General features: G+C 36.7%; 3 protein-coding genes, 1 long non-coding RNA gene and 1 pseudogene across 5 annotated transcripts; 2 read left to right on the top strand and 3 right to left on the bottom strand.

The window, feature by feature from the left end:
- The first annotated feature begins 416 nt into the window (after positions 1-416).
- On the top strand, positions 417-2953 carry LOC148912765 (uncharacterized). The gene is made up of 4 exons (XM_089026505.1): positions 417-962; positions 1257-1405; positions 1492-1692; positions 2090-2953. The coding sequence occupies exons 1-4, from the start codon at positions 871-873 to the stop codon at positions 2254-2256; spliced, it is 609 nt and encodes a 202-aa protein (XP_088882631.1). The 5' UTR covers positions 417-870; the 3' UTR covers positions 2257-2953.
- LOC148912764 (uncharacterized) lies at positions 2468-3953 on the bottom strand. Its single transcript, XM_089026503.1, has 3 exons — positions 3500-3953; positions 3139-3393; positions 2468-2866 (listed from the first exon to the last, which is right to left on the bottom strand). The coding sequence occupies exons 1-3, from the start codon at positions 3790-3792 to the stop codon at positions 2710-2712; spliced, it is 705 nt and encodes a 234-aa protein (XP_088882629.1). The 5' UTR covers positions 3793-3953; the 3' UTR covers positions 2468-2709.
- Positions 3954-4743: 790 nt separating this feature from the next.
- On the bottom strand, positions 4744-6173 carry LOC148912763 (uncharacterized). Its single transcript, XR_016119127.1, has 2 exons — positions 5993-6173; positions 4744-5131 (listed from the first exon to the last, which is right to left on the bottom strand). It is a non-coding gene; the product is annotated as an uncharacterized LOC148912763 (long non-coding RNA).
- Positions 6174-8689: 2516 nt separating this feature from the next.
- Positions 8690-10737, bottom strand: LOC148912762 (zinc finger MYM-type protein 2-like). Its single transcript, XM_089026489.1, has 2 exons — positions 9943-10737; positions 8690-9853 (listed from the first exon to the last, which is right to left on the bottom strand). The coding sequence occupies exons 1-2, from the start codon at positions 10377-10379 to the stop codon at positions 8884-8886; spliced, it is 1407 nt and encodes a 468-aa protein (XP_088882615.1). The 5' UTR covers positions 10380-10737; the 3' UTR covers positions 8690-8883.
- A 10794-nt stretch (positions 10738-21531) lies between these two features.
- LOC116286975 (glutathione peroxidase-like) lies at positions 21532-22981 on the top strand (annotated as a pseudogene). The gene is made up of 2 exons (XR_016119125.1): positions 21532-21987; positions 22486-22981. The product of XR_016119125.1 is annotated as a glutathione peroxidase-like (transcript).
- The last annotated feature ends 1765 nt before the right edge of the window (positions 22982-24746 follow it).

Here is a 24746-nt window from a genome sequence, read left to right as displayed (position 1 = left end):
AGTCAGTGGGGAGGGAAAAAGATTTTGAATAGATGGTTAAAATGTAAAGAATAATTACACATATATATATTATTAAATTTGCCTTTAAATGCATATTGGTTCGAAGAGTGCCATATATTACTATTTAAAAAGAGTTCGTCAGCCCGGGTGGAATTTCGAGAGTCAAGTACCTCAGCAAGGGTATTTTTTAAGAAATCGCTCGAAAATCTTATAATATTTCATTGTGTAATATACTGCATACTAATCAATCATTACGTTGTAGTAAAGCTGATTTAAAAAAGAGCTTAAAATTTCAGTATAGAAAAAATATCGGTCATTGAATTATGGTCTGGAGTTTATCTATTATGATGAATAGAGCGTTAAAGTGTATATCAGGTCTAGAATTTTTTTACGGTTTTGGCATCTCTAGATGATATAAATAAATATTCCAAAAAAAATTTTTCGATTTCGAATTTTTTTCACCTCGAAATCAGCCTTCAAAGTTAGATTTCTGGCGACGCCCAGTCGTGTTGGCCGTGTTTTGGGAGACGCTAATGGACTGGCACTAGTTTTTCTGTGACGTAAATTCGGTGACACAGTTTAGATCGGCCTTTCGAAGTATTGTAAATATGCCTAGTAGGTGCGTGGTTGGAGGGTGTTCAAATATAACGAAGAAAGGCATAAAACTTCATACGATCCCTTATTTTAATGATGACCGACCAATAGCAAAGGCTAGAAGGAAAAGATGGGTCGATTTTGTGTTGAAAAGACGAGCAAAATGGACGCCTACGGCGACTTCGGCAATATGCTCGGAGCACTTTTCTCCAGAGGACTACAGTCAGCGTTACTCTTTCGGAGAAGACGACAGAAAGCTGGCACACTTAGTAAGGGATGAGACCGGAATTGTGTCATACCCAAAACTTTACCCAGTTCCATCGACTTGTTCAGCTGAAGCCAACAATTCTCAAAGAAATCGCCGAAAGGTAAGTCGTCGATCGATAATAAAAAAATGTCACACATATTGGACTATATGCCCCAACTGTAGCACTATCGTTTGTTTACTATATAGATTTTTCTAATATTATAATCATAGTATTATTCTCATATAAAAGCTATCAAGAAATAAGACATAAATGCATGACTAAATATTTGCATTCTTGCAAAAACTTGAATTGCAATATGCAAAATAAAGAAACAAATGAAATCAAACTAAGATATTCGAATAATAAGAATAATAATTTGTTATAATCATTCTCTTTGTTTTCTTTCCTTCCAAGACAAATACTTGCTGTAAGCCACTTCAACTACAATATCATTAGAGAGACAAAAAAGAAGCCAGATGGATCAGACCAAGTGAGATTTATTTATCCGAAGTTTAAAAATGGGGAGGCTACTGTAAGAGATGTGAGAATAAAACCAGATTATGGTAAGAATTGCTATTTCGGCACATCTGATTTAACAAAAAGTCAAAAAATACTTGTATACATGTTATTGTTTATCTTTTATCAATAGGGTATGTGGAAGAGATATACATCACTTTTCTCGAAGCATTGCAGAAAGAAGACATGTTAAGAGAGGCACAGAAAGAATTAAAAGAAATGACCCCACCATCAATGAACACGATGCTGGTAAAAGAAAGTAAAACTGTGGCTTTGGAAAAAAAGGAAAAAAGAAAGAGTATGGTTGTAGACAATGTACCACCCACAACACCATGTGAGTAGGATGTTATTTCCCATTGATGTTTCTAAGTTTGAAGAGTGCCATCATCATACCTGTGAAATTTGCTTAGCTGAATAGCACTGAATAGTGCTAACCAAACAAAAGAAAACAAATGAATTTGTGCTAATTATTACTACTATTTAGATTTTGTACTATTTCACTGGTTATACTGACTGCACTCTGTTTCAGTGTTCAAATATCACCAAATCCTTATTCAGTGCTTTCACTATAGATCTTTCTTCATAATTAGACTGTTGTGTCTAAGTCATGAAGGTTTATTTCTAATATGTTGAATAATCTAACAGTCATAACATAATAGAAGTATAATATAAACTAACAATTTTGTCATCAACTATTCACTTCATGCTAATTTGTGCATTACTTTTATCAGTATCACAGGTACTTGAACAAGAAGCCAAAGCTGCCGAAATTAAGAAAACAAAGAAGATTGGAGAAGGCAGGATAGAGAAATCAATCCCTCATTGCACTCATTGCAAGAATCCCATGAAAGGACACAAGAATGTGAAAGACTGCCCTAAAAACCAGAAAAGCAGTTAATACTCTCTTGCTTTTAGAGTGAAGTTACTAAACCCGTGAAATAGAAATTACTTGTTAAGGTGTAATAGTCAAATAGACACAAAAGAAAACAATGGCATTAGAGTCTCAGTGCTAAGGTGTATTAGTCTACTATCCATTTCACTGGTTTAGTGACTTCACTCTTATATTAATATGTAGAAATGTATCATTTTGTAATACTTTTTACAATTAATTATTTTATAATTTTTTATTATAGTTGTAAGTGCAATACAAAGTGACAAATACAAAACAACCCTCATAAAGGCAATTTGAGTCATTTCTATTAGACCCATGATACAAAGTTGTATAATTAGTGAGGAGAGTCGAAGTAAAACAAAAGAAAACAGTGAATATCTACTACTATGTAGTGCAATTTTTTTCATGCTTCGAGTAAAATCACTCTAATGCAATGTTCTGTTTATAATATAATATGTATCACTCGTTATCTTCGTATCCACAAAAATCGGTGCTAGGAAACTGTTTTCTTATCGAGTGGTATGCACAAGCAGGCAGTGGGATTCTCTTGGATCCTCCTCCTTGATAACCATGAACCAATTGGGTGAATTCCCTGTAAGCTGTTGCACGGAGAAGCCTAAAATATGAAATGATAATTTGTTAGTATATAAACTTATCAAACAAACAAGAATATATTCTTGAAATAAACAACTGTCAGTTACAATTGCTATTTACATCATTATCATGGAAATAAGTAATACTTTAAAACGGCATGGTATGACTTGTAAAGCACGTGAACAGTAAAAGATATAAGAAAATAAGGAAGAAAACATTAGTCATAGTTATCTTACTTGTTCTGGGCCCATGTAATTAAAACTAAGCTTAGAAGAAAAAAAAGGATTTACTCACTCTTCTTCACTGCCAGTTTGTCTATACTTATATCCGTCGATAGTGCGGTACTTGGCACATGATGAACGTAGGGACCAGCGATTTAAACAAACAGGCTCAAACCCTGGATGTAAGGTCACACAAATGGGAGGTACTTCCAATTCTTCGAGCACTTCGGAAGACTTCAGTGACTCGAGACAACCCTCTATTTCGTGACAGCAATTACACTCTTGAGGTTTTTGAAGTAAGTCTTTCTTGCAATGACCGCATCTACACCTAAAAGAGGAAACGTTTAGATTTGCGAGTTAGTAAAAAAATCAAAACGAAACTAAATATTTTGCAAAAAGAGTGAGCTTGTAGCTAGATCTTGATAGTTACGTACCAAGCGCTATTCGGCGTGACGCCATCAAATCTTTCTTGAAGCTTTTCATTTCTCTTCTCGATCTTTGAAATTTCTTCGTTATATTCACTGAGCCAGTCCGCATCAGCAAGTGGTTCTGAAGAATATGGTCCTACCAATTCGTGAGATTCAGACCTGGGGTAGCTATCATCTGACTCGTGTGTTTCAGCATGTTGATGGCATTCGTCCTCTATTTCTCCATCCTCTTCCTCTGAATATATACTTGAAATCTCGCTTTCAGAGCTGCAATCACTCCCGTAATAGTTCGTAGCCATCTTGTGAAATTATATATTGAAATTTATGTTTTTTGAAGGAATGAAAGTCACTAACGGGTCAATGTTTACAATACTTTGTCTACTCGTATCCTTGACAATCGCTTTTCTCGGTTCTCGAATTTACGTCACTAGTTACCAGTCTCCTAAAACACGGCCAACACGACTGGGCGTCGCCAGAAATCTAACTTTGAAGGCTGATTTCTAGGTGAAAAAAATTCGAAATCGAAAAATTTTTTTTGGAATATTTATTTATATCATCTAGAGATGCCAAAACCGTAAAAAAATTCTAGACCTGATATACACTTTAAAGACTTAAGAGTACTTAATCTAGCCAATATATTTTCGCTTTAATGCGCAATATTTCTTTTCTCATTCTTTTTTGTTTTTTATTTCATTTGATTTCATTACCTCTCGTGGTTTCTTTTGTTCCATTGGTTTTGTTACACTGTGCTTAATTTCTTCGTTTATTTTATTTTATTATCCTTTATCTTTAATTTATTTTCTTCATTCTCTTTCATTTATTTTATTATTATTGTGGGAGGCGTGAGTGTTGCGTAAATGCGCTAGTATGTGAGCAGAGTTGTTTGTTGGTTGGTTCTCTTCTGTGCTTCAAGGGTTTTTCACCGGGTTCTCCGGCTTTCCGGTTCCCTCCTCAAAATCCATGCAGCTGCTAACTTCTTGGCTCGTTCTCTCCTTTATTTCTTTCTTCCCTCCTCCCACTCTTTTCATTCAATGAGTTTTTCCCTTTTCTTTTTTCTCTTTTCTTTTTCTTTTTCTTTTTTCTTTTAAGAAAACGATGGTATGATTCAATGATTTAAAAATACTTGTGACCCAGTCCGATGATACATTAACGTTCCAAGTGTTGTCTGAGTAATGCCGACACTCCCCACACATGATTTATATTGACATTACGCAAAACCAGCAACCCCAAGGTATCTTTTACTCCTCCATTTAATTCATTCCTTTTTACTAGCTTAGAACTCACAGATATGTTGTACAAAACATCTATTTTTCATATCTTATGTTAAAATGTTCAGCAAAAATAATTCCATTCATTATTCTTGCTTCGATAACCTGTAAATATCTTGGCTCTTCCATTCAAGTAATTCTTTATATCATGTAACTACCTAGTGCTAGTCATTGTGATTAATGTATATTTAATAACGTTAGCGATTTTAATATATATTTTTTAAGCTGGACTTTTCTGACTTTTGTTCGTAGGTATAATCCGTTACATGTACTTATTTTCCCGTTTTCCTTGGCTGTTGTCGCCACAGATGCAGCCGATCCTCTTTGCTTCTTCACAAACTGAGGCCTGGCGGTAGTTTGTTAGTGTTTTCTGAAGATATATATAAGAAAAAGTAATATGTTATGCATGTCTCTTGTCACAGGATATACCATTCAGGGATTATTGACTTCGAGCGAAATTATGTTTCAGACCTCATGTCTTTCTCTTGAATCTTATTCTTTTCAGTAGCATCACTGCAAAACATACGCTGTTGCGAAAAGCACTGAGTTTGAAATTTATTTCACAGGTTTCTTCAGTGTACGATGAAATCTTAAGGTTTTGTTTAATTCGAAAATGTGGCGCATGTATATCAAGAAAAAATTCGAGAATGGTGACTGTTTTCCTCTGACGACAGCCAATATTATGCTGCATAACTCTTCCTTTTATATTCTACCATATTCTCTTTTTTTCTTTTTGAAATTTCAAAGAAGTAGCTCTTGGTGGAAAACATCACGCACGATTTTACAATTAGCTTCCTGGAACACGTTCTTTTTTTATTTTCTTTCATAGCACTGAAGTTTGAAGAAATGTCACACCAAACATCCTACCAAAGTATTGAATAGATTATAAAACTATATCCTTCGACAATGATAGTATTTTAATGACTCCAAGAAGAGCAGGATTTCAAATGTTAGGAACAGCAAAATTAACCAGATTTATTAGATTTAGTGAATTTTGGGTGACTAATTTTGTGGAGGGTACGACAAACAAGGCTACAACGTAGCCACTTTAAGGGGGGAAAACTCTCTGATATTGAATCTGGATGGCACCACGATGTCCTAACATTTGACCAGCACAACCAGCTTTGACCAGTGTCTATCCTGCATTTTTGCAACGCATTCTTAATCTCTGATACTTAATGTAATAGTTTCAAAGAAGAATGTACTAGATAGCATGTTTTAAGAAACTCACCCTGTTGCTCAGTGTGAAACGGCGCTTGCCATAACTTCGTCCATGTCTTAGGCCAGTTTGAAGCGAAGTCGCCAAGGAACAACTCAAATCAGGAAATGCCACAAGAAATATCAATACTATACACACCAGTATTCTTGCACGAATCATGTTATATTATTGAAAGAAGTATTTTTTGAGAAGTATTTTTAAAAGAACTTCGTTGCGACTAATACACACAGAGATAAGGACCAAGTTTCTTCAAACTGTTTCAGGTTTTCTGTACCAATATGCTCCTAATGGAAAAGAATTTATACACTCGGCCCAACAGCTGGAATAGTCAAATTCATATTTAATGACATCGGCGTCATACTCTTGTTTTGGAGGATCTGAATTAACTAAACTGATATCAGGTTCTTAACCAAGAGATGTGGTTTAAAGTCATAATATCAACGCAAGTTAAATCAACAGGGTTCTTGCCTTTATGGGAGATATCAACTGTTCAACAAATGAACTCCCTAACTTTTCTTGCAGAACATTCTGAGCTGTTAAGAGAATTGGTTTTGCACTAGGAAGACAATAAAGTCGATATAATTGAGGTAAGGGGAAAAAAAGATAATTGTGTTATGTTTTACAAGTCATGAGACTACTCTGAGAACTTAATTGATAATTTAAAAGACACCAATTAGGTTAGCTAATTATTGCGCTTTGAAATATTAGAGGGTGGTACTTGTTACTCTTGATTGCTGATTCTCTCTAAAAAATACTCAATTTATTAAGCTTGACATCTATTGCTGGGGGAAAATGTTTAAACTGATTTATTTTCTGTTCTACAATCAAATAACATGGGAAAGCCATGATAAAGACATATTACCTAGTTAAAGTATGGCGCCCTGAAAAACTAAACTTAATTCCACTCTTATTTTTCTGTTGTGCCGTAGTATATAATACAAAATTCATTACGTCGTATATTAGATTTTATTAATCCTGCCATCATGATTGCTCGAGGCTTAGTGTTGCGGGTCTTGATGAGAATGATCTCATTTCAGAAGCTAGAGATGAAGCACTTCTACTATCAAAATAACGCTTCATAAAGATAGTCAATAGGTCCTTAAAAGAGAAGATATGCAAGACACTTCGTCAATAAGCGTCAAGTTTGTAATTGTCTTTGGGGATTTTTCTATTTATTGCTAGTTAGTTTTGTTATCTTCGCATGAGCATCTTTCTACAGAACATGCGCAGTACTGATATATTATTAAGATTACTATCTTTAAAAACCTTCAAATCTATCATTGTTATTATATGTTTATTTGCATTCTTGAATTAGTGTCAGTTATAAATTTTTGGCTTGTAAAAGAACGATTCTGCCATGCATGGTGTCATGCGGCGCTGCTACGGTGCTACATGTCGCCTCGCCGCTGTGCAGTTCACGCCTGGGGTTGCGGTTTTCATTCACAGCTGAGCCACATATGTGATTTGAGTTTTTTTAATGTGTTGCATGTTCTCCCGAGGGTTTTCAGCCTCCGGAATCTCCGGTTTTCCTCCCTCGAGTAAGAAAACCACATGTGAGTTGAGCATCGTGTGTAATTTGTAAATATACCCCTTGCAGCACTTTGGAATGCAGCTCAATCTGGGGGACAAAACAGCTGCTTTGACGCCACATACAAGTAACCTATATAGAAGGTAGTGGTAAAATATAGCGAGTTAGCGAACCTCACGGAAGATCCTCTTACGACGGGGAAGTTATGATTGTAACAACAACAGGAAATCAACAAAACCAAGACAGTGCTAACTAGTTAAACGGTGTTAACTTTCTCTGCTCTCCAGTTCCCTAGCTGGTATTTCTTTCCTTCTCTCAGTTTCTTTTCTCGTTTTCTTCTTTCCTCTTTTCTTCCATTTCTTTTCCAACTGTCCTTATTAATTTTCGAAACTGTTTTTCTTATATCTATACTGATTTTGTTCCGCGCTAATGATGTTACTTGTGGTGTTGATGAAAGTACATTACACGTTATTGATACAACTATTGGCACAAATGAATGTACATTTTCTGTTAATGAACAGCAAAAGGTGTACTACTACTACTACTACTATTACTACTACTACTACTACTACTACTACTACTACTACTACTACTACTACTACTACTACTAATATTACTACTACTACTACTATTACTACTACTATTACTACTACTACTACTACTACTACTACTACTACTACTACTACTACTATTATTATTATTATTATCCGATTATTATTATTATTATCTTCGTTTATTTAAATTTTCAGTATGCGAAATGCATTCCTTTCACAGCACTTTACAAGGTTTCAAGTAACATCATGTGACCCAAAAAATAGCCCATTGATTGGCTGGTTTACTCATGAATTATTAATGAGTATGAAGAATGTTTCTTCTTCGACGTGGCATAACCTGCATCTTAGATCTCCTCCTTCTCATACTCATTAATTATTCATGAGGTAACTAGCCAATCGATTACCTCGTACCTGGTCACATGATGTATCTTGAAACTAGGTCAAGTGTCTTAAAGCCGGGGAGGGTTTTGATATCAGCAGGGAAGAGGTGGGGCTGATGAATTGGAACAAAAGAAATTAATTCAGTCGACCAACAACTGGATCAAAATTAATTCAGTCCAAGGACTGGAACAAAATTAATTCAGTCCAAGCATTGAATCAAGTCAATATATAGAAAGATGAAAACAGAAAATTTAATTCATCAAGCATTTATTTCAGAAGTTATTACCAATAAACTATAATCAATAATAGTTGCAAATATACTCAACACTTCGTTTAACAACTTACTTAGATATTAATGAAATTTCAAAACAATTTGCTATCGTAAACTTAGCATTTTCTATAAGTATAAATATAAGTTTTAGCATTCATTCAAGCGCAAGCTAGATTTTGAACTGGTTGATTGTAACATTACAGTTGCCAGATATATTGATAGGCCCGTCAGAAGAAAAGCTCCAAAAATTAGAACATGTATTTTCATTTAACTGAGCTTCGTGCTCATAACCAGCGATATCATTAAATATAGATTTTAATTCATTGATATCAAATACAGGCATTTCTATATCATTCTTAATTTCACTTCCCTTAATTTCATTCTTTGACTCAGATGAAACCTGTTTTGGCTGAGCTGGTGGGTTCAAAATGTTAGAAACTTTTTGCTCCTGCTCCTTGCTACTTTTTTCATATGCCAAAAGAGCATCACTAACGTGACCACTTCTGCTTCTTATAAGCTTTTCGTCAACACTTGCATTAAACAGTTTGCTAACACATGTAACGCGAAGACTATGGCTAGTTTTCCTTTTACTGCCAATTGCCAAGCACAAACTAGGAAGAATTTCATTGAGAGTATGAATTCCTACAACACAGTTTTTGTACGCAAATTTTCCGTCCTTATATGGCTGAAAATAGAAACCTTTTGCTTTAACACGAAGATTGTTTACGAGGTCAAAATACCGATTATAAATCTTAACCAAGCAACGCTCGTGGCTCTCATTGCCCTTTTCGTGGCAAACATGTTTAATCACTCTCGCTTTCTTTTTCAAATCTGCTATGCCACCATGAAATGTTTTGGAAGAATTTTCACGATAAATTATGGTATTATCGCCTTCTATTTCGATATCGCTAATCCTTAATTGCCTATGTTCTTGAGAACGCATGCCAAATAGTTTACCATTATAAAAGTACACTGTATTAAGCAAAATCTTAGCTGTTGACTGGCCTAGTACTCCTTTCCTCCACATCGTCTCTTCCTCTTCTTCTGTAATCACCTCTTTTTCTTCCTTTCTATTAGTAACCCCTTCGGCGTGGACACTTTTCATCTCTGCATCCAGAATTTTTCTCAGTCCAGAAAAACTAAAAGAAAAACGTTCAGTTAGAATAATATAAGGTTTTATTCATGTGCAAAGTAAAGCAAATAAACAGAAAGTTTCTAATTAACTCACCACATGTTAGACTTGTCAAGCATATTGACGTCGTTTCGGTTTTTCGACTCTAGGTGGCGTTTAAGGCTAGCGATAAGCTGATAAAGCGTACGAGCAGGATATGGCGAACCTTTCTTGTTTGCTGCTTCTTCAACAAATTTGCCAAGCCAGAAGTTTAGGGATGGAACTGTCATAGTTTCCCATGCCTCAATATCCAAATTTTGAATGCTCTCTAGCGAGACATCCATGGAGGTAGACTCCAAACTTGCCACTTTGTTTTCTCTACTTTGCCTCCATTCTTCAAAAATATTCACAGCCCAGTTATTCTTGTAACGGGTTGAAATTGGCACAGCTTTTTGCAAAAGTTCTTCTTCTTGGGCTTGACTTTTCACTTTTCGAAAGCGTTTTAAAGGTAGAAGCTCCGCTTCTTCATCGCTGTCTCTTTGACGAGAAGCCATGTTGAAATGAATACATTCAGAGAAAAATAACTGCTATTTGCATAAGTAATTCAGATAGCATTTATCTTAAGAAATCCCAAAGGACGAAAGCAAAATAAAACCATTACAAAACAAAAGATTGTCATTATTACAACTAGGTGAATGGAGCGAAGATCATATACAATGAAATAAATACAAGATAAAAACAACATCCCTCCCGAATAATTAATGAGTATGAGAAGTCATTTCAAATCCTCCAAATCGGACTGGACGGGATTTCAAAGTCCTTGCAATTAGTTCCAGTCCTCGGCTTCGCCTCGGACTGGAACTAATTGCGCGGACTTGAAATCCCGTCCTGTCCTCATTGTCGGATTTGAAATATTACTTCTTCTTTTAAAGGGGCACTTGGATGAAAACGCCCCAATTTTTGAAAGTCCAACTAATTGAGGTACATGACTCAATTATGACTATGTAAACATGATTAGTGAAAACTTTAGCCTGGGAGCCACTTGCAGATGAGAAATTTTGGTTTAAGCAAAAAGAACAATAGGGACGAGTATATGACGTCACTTACTCACAATTTAGATGCTGAATAAAATTGATATTTTTATCCGCCACTTTTGACTGTGAAGGAAACATGTTGCTTGGTTACTATCTGGGTCATATAGATAAGTTTAACCAAGTTTCAAGTCATAGTTCCAATTTTCCTCGATTTTCATCCAAGTGTTCCTTTAATGGCCAATAGCTCATTGACATCAGCGCACCAATCAGAAGGCATTATCGAAATAATACTAAAATTCAATGTCTCATTATTTTCTGCGAGGCCAAGAAAACAAATGTCATTAGTGACTCATTATGTTCTCGCTAAGAATAGGAATATCTTTAAGATTACTACAGCATTTGTGAAATGAATAAACTCTCTTTTCAAATTATTTCCTTGATTATTTCTTAGAATTGAAAAATTTAAGTAACTATAAAACCTGGTTGGTATACCAGCAAGAGCTAGCCGAGATAGATCTATTAAAATTTATCTTTTCTCCTGCTCTTAAGGACGTTCATAGGAAAAAGATCCCATCGTCTTTTTAAGTTAAATCTCTGTTTACCAGTATTCCACTACAAATGGCCTTAGACTGTACTGAGACTTTGCTGGGTAATACCAATGACGATACTACACTTACATTGCCTACTTGTGTTATTATGGATCTCTTGAAGTTATGCCTAGAATCTACATTTTTTTCAGTTTAACGGTGAACATTATAAACGGCTGCACGGTACAGCAATGGGTTCTCCAGTCTCTGTGGTTGTTGCAGAGATCGTAATGCAACATATCGAGGAACAGGCCCTTGCATCTTATGGCACTCCACTGTCTTTCATCTAAAAATGTTTTTGATCCTTGCGGCTTTTCGAATCTTTGAGCTTCGTTTTCCTCTGATCTGATTTATCAGGGGAAAGAGACTCCCAAGCAGAGTAATTTGTCAACTGCTTTGTTTTCTGCAATTTCATTGGCTCCTCAAAACAGTGCGATTTAAAACTCAACTGAATGGTGCGAATCGTGATTAAATCGCACTGCCGAGAGCTAGTTAGATTGCAGAAATCACTAGTGGTTTCAAAATGGATATAATTCAAGGTCAGAATAGGACACTGATGTACGAGCATTACAAGACTAACATGTGACCAAACAGGATAAGACTTGCCCAGTTTACAAGTTTTTAGGCTCGTCTAATTGATAAACAACTCTCGAAACGAGCGACAGAATTTTACCCCTGGGTTCCGGAGGATGGATGTACTTTCACTTTGCTGAACAAGGCTAAGGTTGTAGTTCGGGTTGACCAGAATGACTTTGCTTAATCGGTGTAGCTGTTTGTTCGGGATTCGCTTACCCGGCCACTGTCCTTACTTAGGTCTGTACCTCCCAATACAACCCGAACTACAACCTTAGCCTTGTTCACAACTAAGAACAAGATTGAATGCACAAAAATAGTTAAATTGCTCGTCCTTATACAACCAGGTAATCCAATTTGAAATTCTTTTTACATCACGTATTTCTAGACAAGTTCAGCCTTGGTGGATTGAATATGTTTAGGTTAATTTGAAAAGGGATGTAGAACAGGAAACTACAAGTAGATCTCCAAGTCAAAACAGTCTCGATTACTAAACTAAACACGTAGACTTGCAGAATCATATACAAAAAGCATTATTCATGTGAACAAATCATTCCTAAAATTCTTTTTCATAATATACCCCCCCTCCCCTTCTTAAATTAGTGCAACTCTTGGTGCACATCTAGTCTTATCTCAAACATGTCGGGTAAAAAGAAAATGTCTAATTAAAGAATGACGTCCAAGTGTTTTTGATCGAATGGGAAAAGGTCTCTGAATTTGCTGAAAAGTGTTCAACTGATTGATAAGTTTTTCGATCTTTCGTTCACGTTTTTCGATTCTGTTCCAAGCGTAATCCAAATCGCTTCAGCTCGCTATTCAGTTGTTCTGCGGTCAATGTGAGCATTTCTGAGTTCTTCAGATTTTATTTCGACGCCTCGTTCTTTCTCATCAATAATGATTTGAAGTTTCAAAAGTCTACTATCTCTTCTCTGAATCGCTTTATTGAGCTCTCGTTTCGTAGATAATTGCTTAATATACATCTTAGCAAACAGACAGATGACATACTGTCATTTGTCACTGTCATCAAATTGAAATTGAAATTATTGGTGTACTGATTTATAAACTATAAACATTGACTATTGTAGTATCGTTACAGAGTATACTGTTATTATAGATTACTGGGTTACCTTTGGTTAGAGCCCGCGAGTGGTCAGCGGTTAATTGTGTTTGTTGCTGGTCGCCATGTTTTGTTGAGTAGAAGGTTTTTCCAAATAAAGCCCTACAAATGGCCTTCATTCTTCTTTAAATTGCTTCACAATTCATTACAATTGGAATATATTTAGACCTTTTCAGTTTACTTTTGCGTAATGTTCCCCATCAAGGACACGCTATCTTTGTACAATAAAATGAAGTGGTTTTCGAGTTGTCTTCAGATTGATTTTTATAGAAGATTTCATGCATCCTTCTACACCATGAAACCTGACCAAGAATACAATACATCCTGCAACACCAAGAAACCTGACCAAGAATACAATACATCCCGCAACACCAAGAAACCTGACCAAGAATACGATACATCCTGCAACACCAAGAAACCTGACCAAGAATACTATACATCCTGCAACACCAAGAAACCTGACCAAGAATACTATACATCCTGCAACACCAAGAAACCTGACCAAGAATACTATACATCCTGCAACACCAAGAAACCTGACAAAGAAATACAATTCCTGCAACACCAAGAAACCTGACCGAGAATACGATACGTTCTCACTGGTTATCAGTTTGGTAATCGATTACCTGGAATGTTTCAATATCGTATTTGATTGTCAGCCATCCTGCGGTAAAGTTATCATATCAACGACGACTTACTTTGTCATAATAACTCTTATAACTGACAATAATTTTTGCCTTTATCAGCCTGACTCGTGCTTTTTATACGAATGTTATATAACAGTTATGACTAAGTTATAATTATAGCTTATAAGGACGCACTCTCCCAGACAGAATACCGAAGGGCCCCCGGTGACTTGCTTGTGCAGGACACACGTTCGACGACGTTTTGGTCAAATCTCAGCTGGAGCGTTTTCTATGCAAGCAGGAACGAGAACGATGGCTTAATTTTCAAACTATTTTTTTCTTCTGGATTCAGAATTAATCAAAAACCGAGAAAAGACGCACCAGATAAACAAAACGCTTGAATGCGAAAGCCATTTCAATGTCTGTATGGCACCACAGGAACTTGGTTTTATTCAGTTTTTTTCATGTGCGCTTTTTTTTTTTTTTTTTTTAGTTTTAGTATCAAGATTTTCAATCTTCAATTATTTATTTATTTATTATTCCCCAATACCTAGCCATGGTGCACAAGATCATTTTACGTCTCCAAAGCTCTATCTACTTTAAGATATTAGAGAAAACTAAAATTGATTATTTATTTTAAGAAAACTTTCTCTTATTTTGGGTTATAGAGGAAGGAAAGACTAGACAGTGTTTTAAATAGTTAACTTCAGGAAATAACATTGCTATATCAGTATTTCGGGGACAGCCAAACACTATCATGTGCTATCACTAGAAAGTATGCTTAGAAAATGAAAAGTTAGGACTGCCAAAATATTCTTTTATAGGAATTCAGGTAATTCGTACTATTAGGTAATAAATTTGTTTCGCGATGAGATAACCTCGTTTGAAAGTTTGCTTCATGTTAATTCGTCGTCAAAGTGTTTAATCGTCTTATCGAAAATAAACGTTAACCATGAATTCCAACACCCCAACCAGAAAATAAACAAACAAACGCTTTTGTAATGAGATTGCGAAGTCTTCTTCGAATTTTTTAAAGTGAAAATTTTCAGGTCTTGCATTCCTTGCTAAAAGAGTATCCCGAAGTCATTTTCTCACTAGCTACGGGAGACTCTGTCATCAGGAAAGCCGTGCGCCACTATTTTAAACTATAGAAACTTATTTGTATGCTTTTTTTTGTTTGTTTGTTAAAAGTTAAAACTCGTACCCAAAACCCGCGTTCAACGAAGCCATTGGAAAAATCAGGAACTCATTAAAGCTTTCACTAATGGCGATGCTTATTGAAGAAGAATCCCTAAATCAGCTTCTGAGAATCGTAAAACCCAGTTAACAAATATACAGAACAAATACTTGTCTTGAGTTTAGAGAGTTTTTTGTGTTTATGGGATCTGTGGAGTCCCAACATAGCACGTACATGTTCTGATATTATGGCTAATCCATCAATCAAACTTACTTATTTTTCTTAACAACAGTTTTGGCATAACTTAGAAAGTAGACGTCGATTGCACAAGAAAAGAAAAGCTGGAAAAGTTTTTATATAGGCTATGTTTCAAATATCAAAGTATTGCGAAGTTGAGCTTAAAGCTCAGTATTATTGCCGCTACACCGATCTCCGAGCCATCACCCATTTTTAGCGCACTCAGTTCTCTCTAACCCTTTATCTTTCGCTACAAATACTATAAAAACAGATCTTTTTTAGAGGTAGTTTATTTAAGATACGGTCTACCTACGGTCGGCTTTGATTGAAGAGACAAGAGGTAAACTTCAAATAAAGTTTATATTTATTATATATTGTTATTTTTTATTCTGAATTACAAAGAAAACCTTCGAGGTTATCAGAAATAGAAAAAATTAATTAAAATATCTAGAAAGACTGTTGAACTCTCCTCCACAATCGAAAAAATAATATTTTTGCTTTGACAGACCAGATTCGCGCGCTGTAGTTCGAGCGAGTGTCTTAATTCTCCATTAGGAAAGATATAGGGCAGCACGCACTTCAAGATTGTAGGTCAAAACATCACTCGATTATGCTACGACCGTTTATCTCACAACACTGAATATAAAATTAGCTAAAATTCCCTCGAGGAAAAAAGAGGGCTTATGATTTCTATACGATATTTTTAGCCTCCATTTTGAGTTGATTCTGAAGGTTCTAGTATACTCTCCCGGGGGGGGGGGGGGGGGGGGGAGGTAGTACTCCCCAATATTTGCTATACGGGTACGTGCCGCCAAACAGGGTATGGTTTTCAGTGATTCTACTCTGGAACAGGGTATATAAAATCGCGCTCGCTCTGGGACAGGGTATATGAAATCACGCTCTCTCCTCTCTGGAACAGGGTACCTATTTTCGCACTACCGGAAAATGTTATGGTTTTCAGCGATCTTGCTCTGGAACATGGTATGAATTTCAGCGATTTTACTCTGGAACAGGGTCAGGGTTCAGAGGGCTCAGCGGCATGCACATCCCTACCCTAAACGGGCAAGAGTCCATAGTTCAACATTATTTAAAAACCACGGATAGCGCGGGCAGCGTACCGGTGAAAGCGCTCGCCTCTCACGACCCTGGTTCATAACTCAAACTCGGTGTTTATATGAGTAACATTTCTAGTTTATTTTCTCTTGTGCTTCGGGTTTTTTTTCCAGGCCGATTTTCATCCCTCTGATAAAAAATCAACATAGACCCCCTCGATGAGCGTTACGCTCTTGGGGTTAATGTAACGACAAAATATGTTTAAATAAAATAAAATCGAGGACAAAATTCCAATTCGATCATGGAACGAGTGCCACAGGTTTGTTAGCCACTGGCTATTAAGTGCTACCCTCGTGTAACAAGAACGACATTTAAAAAAATAGCGTAACGATTGTTTATAATAATAATAAATAATCTTCATTCAAGGACTACCACACAAAATGATTTTCAGTAAGCCGATGTTTGTGTCAGTGTACAATTATAGACACGCGAGCTGTGCTAAACTGACCTAAGGTAAACCAAACGAAAATGAAGCTATTCACAACTATTTATAGCTGGTATTATCACAGGGAACCCGGCTATATTTGTTTTCTTCTTTTAGAAAAGTAATTTGCTCTTTGTGGGTTTCCTGTGTTGTGATCGGTTTCCTTTTACATAAGCTGTAATCAGATCGGCGCTGTAAACTGATAGCCGATTAAATTCAAATCAATAACCGTTGGTAACGCACTCTCTAGTAACACACCACAGGCAACCCATAGTAAGAAACAAAACACCATCGGTGATCACAGCGCGCAGATCTGATTACAACTTATGTAAAAGGAAACCGATCACAACACAGGAAACCCACAAAGAGCAAATTACTTTTCTAAAAGAAGAAAACAAATATAGCCGGGTTCCCTGTGGTATTATATTGATAATCGGGGTATATTCTGGCCTAATGTAAACACAACGGAAAATAGTCCAAGCACTTGAGAATTTCCGAGTGTAGAAATCAGTGTTATCTTGTGTAGCTTGGAGAATGCTTGTTCAAGGAGAACCTTCAATCATTAAAGAGTCAAAATAGAAAAAGTATCATAAGTAAGCATGCGAAGAATGATATATCATTAGTTAAAGATCAGAGACAAAAAATCTTTGATGGACGAGTGGAAGAGGATCTCACCACAAACAACTTGCGCTCCAGTTTACTCAATCGCAACCTGAAGATCAAAGCATTATAAACGATATCGATCATCAAGAGAAATGAATTATTTTTTCACCCTCTGCCTGGGAATTAGAGCAACTTGGGGTCTATTAATCATTTGCGCGCACATACTATAAATACCAGAATCCCTTGCGCGTGCAGCTTTTGGTCATGTTCTCCGCCCCTTGCAGGCCCTTCCCTGTCGGAAGTGCATCCCCCACCCCCCCCCCCCCCCTCCCCCACCCCCCCCCCCCCCCCCGTGGGTTAAACCCCCATTGTTTATTTATTAAGCTAACAAACTTCAATCAGTTTTTAGATTGGACTAATCATAAACAATTTTGATATTCGAGTCATTCCCGAGCTAGACTTTCCATATCAAATTAGCCAATCACCTGGTCAAGTAATGAGACATAAGTACGCTTTTTAGTCACATATACCTCATCTTAAATTAGACTTTGACCGTCCGAGCAATTACAGCTACAACAACCTTGCAAAAACCGGTCACTATAAGTAGAATTTATAAATCTAAGCGAATGAATCCAAACTGGTTCGTAGAGGAGCAATGCCATGTCACTCCAATGTATCCCATCAGGCCTATTCCTTTGTGTCCACTATGCACGAGCACGCAGTGGCATACGACACCTATCAGGATTATCCCTAAACCACTTCTCGAGGAGCTGAGTCTGGAGAATGAGTTGAGTAGAGTTACAGCTGAAGTCGACGACGTTAAGGACAAAAATCTTGATCTTGAAGGAGATGATGAAATTTCAAACCCTGAAACTGTAACTCCAAAGCTGAAGTTTGGCATTGAAGCGATACTTAGTGGTACCACGACTAGTCAGCCAAGTAAGTAAAGATTACGCCTTTCCATATCCTTTGCTCGAGGCAAAAGATGCCCTTCCAACGAATCGTTTCATACCAAAATTTCGATTTTTGACAATTTCTATCTTTGCGACTTACTAACAAAACCTATGGAAGAAAACTATTACGAACTAACGCGTTGTTTCCCAACATTACATAGATAAGAGAAATAAACAAATAGATTAAATTAACAGTATAGTTTTAATTTTAATGAATAATTAGATGTTTATCGGTAAAGAATTACGGACTTGAAGCCACAAAAATATATAACTTTCAAACTTGGCGTTTAACAAAAATTTAAATTCAATCGATCCATCCAAGAGAAAATGAACTAAGAGAAGGAATTCCCCCTATATAGCCTTGTAACCATCATGTGCACAGTTTGATGCTATTTTTAAACCATTTGTTTTTCTGTACGCGCATTTACTGCGTGCGCTCTACGCTGTTTGCTGGTTTTTGGGGTTTTCCGTTATTTCGACTCTGCCCTGAATATGAATGTGCACGTCGAAAGCTTGGCAAATACGACAGGAAATTGAAGTAGCCATTTTTTCAACTTTCTGAAGTATTTTTACATTTATTTCCCAAAGCTTTCGACCTGCATCGTCATCTTGAGGGCAGATTTGAACATTTGAACACAAGAAAAGCACAAGAAAACGTTAGCAAACAGCGTAGAGCGCGCGCGTACTATGCGCGTGCAGAAAACCAAACGATCAAATAAATGATATCATTGGATGATATTTTTAGAATAGATTCTAAAAATAGCATCAAAGATTCCTTCTCTTAGTTCATATTTTCTTGATCCATCTCATTGTGTCGAACTCCAGCTTTCTTTACTTTCAACTTGTAATATGCAGTTGATATTCTTATTTTACGTATTTATGTTAGAAAAATTCAGTTAATGAAGATGTATTTTTTTCTAGTAACTCCATCGTCAAATTCCTATCACTCACAGAGAAAGCCACCAAGACCTCGACCAGTGTTCACTCAACTACAACGACAAGGCCTAGAACGATGTTTCCTGGCTAAAAAGTACCTCCAAAAGAGCGAGAGAACAAAAATAGCTTCAATGTTGAACTTGACTGAAAAGCAAGTCAAAATATGGTTCCAAAACCGGAGGGTCAAGCGCAAACAAGAAATCCATCCCAACACCCCCAATGGAATTGCGACGACAGCCCATGGGTACTTGTGTCAGCAGTGTTACCCACATTAAAGAGACGCATGCTCAAAACACTTTTTTTTAAATTAAATTGGTAGGAACGCTCATCTAATGAGCCCGCGTGTATTTTGGTCAACAGTGGAGAAGCATGCGTATAGAACTCAATTTAAAATTGGTAGAAAATGTAGAATTCTCATTTAATGAGCCCGCGTTGGTTTTGGTCATCATTGGATCATAATCTCATATTGCAACAGATTTTAATGTAAACTAGCCACTCGACATTTCATAGAATTTTTATTAGTAGGTAATGTTTAAATTATTTGCCAGTTTAACTTAAGTTTGACTTTAACTTAGCTCCAGTTAAGAATAGACAATCTTACGTGCACTCAAAGAACGTACTAGTACGGCTGTGTTCTCTAACCGCAGACTCACTTACCAATCCTCTCTTAGTTTAGCAATACATTTTTCTCAATGGCAAGTGAAATATTTTTTCTGAGTGTCGTAAGGCAAGCTGTTGTTACTATTCTTCTTTAAGGATTTTATACCCACTAAGCTAACAGTGAGCAAGTGGGTCTGCGATGAGAAGTCAGAGCCGTGATTTTTTGAAAAAGTTCTTGATAGAAACGACTGAGGGAAAATTAGCAGGAAATGGGTACTTTTTTGTCGCGCGTTTGATACCCTTTTCTAATGCCTTATCATCGCATATAGTTTTGAAAATTCTCCTTTTCATCAAAAATATGTGGTTTCCCGTTTTAACCAAAAAACGACGAAAAAAATTCAATCAAAAACAATTGTAGCCACACTAAATCAAACCCTGATTTTGGTTTAACAGCATAATTTGCTGAGGTTTTGTTGTCCACAAACTGATCCTAAAAAATTTCTTGTACTTTTGGGTTTTTTAACTTAGTTAGTGATTCGTTATTGATCTAAGGTTTCTCACGAAAAGCTTCACAGATGGTGATCGAGGAGGTTTCGTTATTAAATAAATTTATTCATTCATTCACTCATTTAAAAGATTTTTTCTTTCTTTCTTTCCTTTCAGTTGTTGCTGTTGTTGTTATTCAGGGTTTTTTTTTTGAAGCAATAGAGAGTTTTAGATTGACTTTTTTTCTCCCCGCAAACGGCAAACGTGACCACGTTTTCATAGTTTTCCTTTATTTTACTTTACCTTTTACAAACCTTCTCACCAAAGACAAATATTTTTTTGTTTTTCTACTACTTGGACTTTTTTACGATTCTTTTTAAGCTATTTAAAATAATTTTTAAATGGATATAACTAGCTAAAAACTAGTGTGAGCTGCGTCGGTGTTTCTAATGAAACAGTAATGATGAAAAGGTAAATTATACACCGTGAAAAGATGAAAAAACTTACTGACGTTTCGGACGCTAGTCCTTCGTCGGAGTCAAAGACGAAGGACTAGCGTCCGAAACGTCAGTAAGTTTTTTCATCTTTTCACGGTGTATAATTTACCTTTTCATCATTAATTTTTAAATGGTCAACTGACGTTTCACGTTTGCCGTGAACGTAAATCCAAAACTCTCTAATATTACATTTTGTTTGGCAACCTTAAGAGAGCCTTTCACAATTGCCGATATGGACGTCTTTGTACTAGAGTAATCATTGTTCTTCAAGTGTTTTTTTTTTTTTTTTTTTTTTTTTTTTTTTTGCGAACTTTGAAAGCGGTCTCCTGGCTACCATAAAATTGCCAAACAGCATTCAACATATTTTTCACTTCCGGGCAAATGGCATCTATCATTCATATAACTCTATAAGAACCAATTGAAAACCACTTTCAAGCAGGATAATATACAAATCCATCGATTATAAACGATGAAGCGAAAGTAAATATGCTTTCAACGAAAAAAAAAATTCATTGTTTTTGATATTGAACTGTGTGATATTTTCCGCAATCATTAGCATAACAATCGGTAAAGCGTTCACATTTGCACGCTTCAAGAACACTTTAAACTCATAAGTTGAGATATTTATGGTGAACTTGATGCATGATTAATAATCTTTTGGTACTATATGGGGGAAAAAACATAAAAACTGAGCGAGCATTTATTTAGAACTTCCAGACTGTGAAAAGGGCGCCAGCTTGAGGATGAAGGCTGCTCCATTCTTCTCGTATTTCCTTGTCTTTCAAGCGTCCTTATCGACTGCAAATAAGCAATTAACTTGTAAAAGAAGTAAGAATCCACTCTATAACTTTTAACTTAAAGATTTATTCAGAAAAACCGTGGAATGGGACGAATATAGAGGGAAGGTTCTCTTGGTGATAAACGTAGCGACATACTGACGCTTCACACCGAGAGATTATCCACAACTGAATGCATTAATGGAAAAATACAGTGAACCTAAAGACGATGGATGTGGATTCGCCATTTTGGGGTTCCCCTGTAATCAGTTCAACTTCCATGAGCCAGGACGGAATCCTCGAGAAATTATTAACGGAATCAAGTATGTTCGACCTGGGAATGGGTTTGAACCTGCCTTTCGACTGTTTGAGAAGCATGATGTGAATGGAGCCAAGGAAAACTCGATTTACACGCATTTAAAGGTAAGCAATCTAATCTAAATTTAATCTTTTTTTCGTTGTTCATTTGACATGGTCAAGTACGATAGAACGCGGCTCCTGGGTCATAATGAAACCCTATAAAAGTAGATCCAAGAAAACCAGAAACTCGACACTCAACTCTACTTACATGCATATCATGGCGAGTCTATCATGATAGCGTTGATAGGTGGCGCACCTCACTTTTTACTCGATTTACTAGCTACCAGAAAACGCTGAAGCCATCTTCTTGTCATCTTACACAACCTGCTTTCCTTATCAAGCTACAGATACATATTGTACGCAATGTTGCAAGCAATCTATAATGCAAGCCATGTCACATGACGCATTTTGTTGCACGCATTAAAGTAGAAAACGATCCTTCTTCGGCAACATTGCCTGCAATATTGCGCGCAATGTTGCACTGTGTGTCCGTAGCTGTCGTTAGACGAAAAAACTGTGGGCGGCACTTAAATTCTAAAAAATGACATATAATTCTTTCAGAAATATTGTCCTCTTCCTGGCGGAGTCATCATGAAAGATTAAAACGTATCACGTGGGAACCCGTGCGAAATGACGACATTTCTTGGAACTTCGAAAAGTTCTTGATCGACGAGAAGGGTTTTGCCGTTAAGAGATTCCTGCCCGCGTTGACACCACTTGAGTTGACAGAAGACATCGAAGAGATGATAGCAAAGTGTAGCGTGGAAAAGAAAAGGGACGTTGGGTATATGGAAAAGAGATACTAAGGCAAGGAGAACTATGCTGAGCCAAGTATATTGTAATGCGTAGCTAGGATAGTTAAGATGATAATTAGAGCATTATACAAGTAGAAATTATAAGATTGTTTTATTTTCTTCCTCTTATCTCCTTTTCTTTCATTCCCATTTTTTCATTGTCAATATACTAGCTTGTTGGTTGATGGTAATGATGATGATGATGATGGTGGCGGTGGTGGTGGTAGTATGCTGATGCTGATGCTGATGCTGATGCTGATGCTGATGCTGATGCTGATGCTGATGCTGATGCTGATGCTGATGCTGATGCTGATGCTGATGCTGATGCTGATGCTGATGCTGATGCTGATGCTGATGCTGATGCTGATGCTGATGCTGATGCTGATGCTGATGCTGATGCTGATGCTGATGCTGATGCTGATGCTGATGCTGATGCTGATGCTGATGCTGATGCTGATGCTGATGCTGATGCTGATGCTGATGCTGATGCTGATGCTGATGCTGATGCTGATGCTGATGCTGATGCTGATGCTGATGCTGATGCTGATGCTGATGCTGATGCTGATGCTGATGCTGATGCTGATGCTGATGCTGATGCTGATGCTGATGCTGATGCTGATGCTGATGCTGATGCTGATGCTGATGCTGATGCTGATGCTGATGCTGATGCTGATGCTGATGCTGATGCTGATGCTGATGGTGGTGCTGATGCTGATGATGGTGGTGGTGGTGGTGATGGTGATGATGGTGATGATGGTGGTGGTGATGGTGATGGTGATGGTGGTGATGGTGATGATGGTGGTGGTGATGGTGTTCGTAATGATGGTGGTGGTGATGGTGTTGGTAATGATGATTATGATTAATGATGATGATGGTGTTTAAGAGGATGATGATGATGCGCAATCACTATACATGTCTAATATATTCATTCTTCACTTATTCTCAAGTTTCGGGTAATTTTCAACAATCCAGTTGATGACATGCTTATCGTAAACTGTCGCTATTGCAGTAGATAAGCTCTGATGTAAGTTTATAGTCTTGTGCAGTCTTCATGCATTCAGCTGTGCAAGAAAAACGAAACTTAACTGGATTCACAACTCAAAACCTTAAAATCCTGGTGTTAATTACAAGCTATCCAAAACCAATTAAGTATGTACAAATCGATCACAAACATGTTTATTTATGCACTATTTACTTTCATTCAGTAGAGTGAAGGCATTTAACCCGTGAAATAAAAATTATTAGTCAACGTGTAACAGTCAAATAGACACCAGAAAACAATGGAATTAGGGTCTACTAAAGTGTATTAGTCTAATATCTATTTCACGAGTTTAATGACTTCACTCTAACATTATCTTGTAGAATCCACAATTTTTTCATATTTTAAGAGTAAGCAAATTTCTTCGTAGAGCTTGTATATTTTTACATTGATTTTTTGCTTCAAATTAAGGCACGGAAATTAGCGCACAAAATATATTTAAGCGCACGAAAAAAGCGCACGTAGAGCCAAAACTATGACTTGTTCATAGCAATAATATTAATAGTCTGAACTAGAAAATAAGACTCAGATATAGTTATTCTTTTAATTATTTGTGTAATAGCGTAATTGAAAATAAGCGAAAGAAATACTTTTGTGGTTACTGACCAAGTCCATTTTGGCCTTGTATGATACGCCATATGATATGAGGCTAATCGTTCATGAAGGAATAAAATGGCAGCTGGGATTTGCCTTTGGGGAGGCGGAGTGGGGGTGGAGAAAATGGGATTTCACGCACTGGGAATAAAATTTACAAACAAATTAATGATAAAAAATTGGAATGGGATTTAAGATTTGAACCAAACATAGGCTTGGACTATGGGATTTCGTCAATGTGGGGGGCTTGGAAATGGAATAAAGATGCCTCATCCCTCCCCCCTACCCCCACCCCGTCAGGAACATCTGTACGTGAACGAATCGTCGCTGACAATTATCAGGGTCTGCTTATCGATTTCATTTGAATCTTTAAAATATATTTTATGGCAAAACTT

The sequence above is a fragment of the Actinia tenebrosa genome, unplaced genomic scaffold, assembly GCF_029948245.1.
Source record: "Actinia tenebrosa isolate PJP-AT-01 unplaced genomic scaffold, QUT_ActTen_1.0 PGA_scaffold10__47_contigs__length_13832649, whole genome shotgun sequence".
NCBI lineage: Eukaryota > Metazoa > Cnidaria > Anthozoa > Actiniaria > Actiniidae > Actinia > Actinia tenebrosa.
The sequence above is the reverse complement of the archived record's forward strand: the minus strand, read 5'-3'. Positions and strand labels throughout refer to the sequence as shown.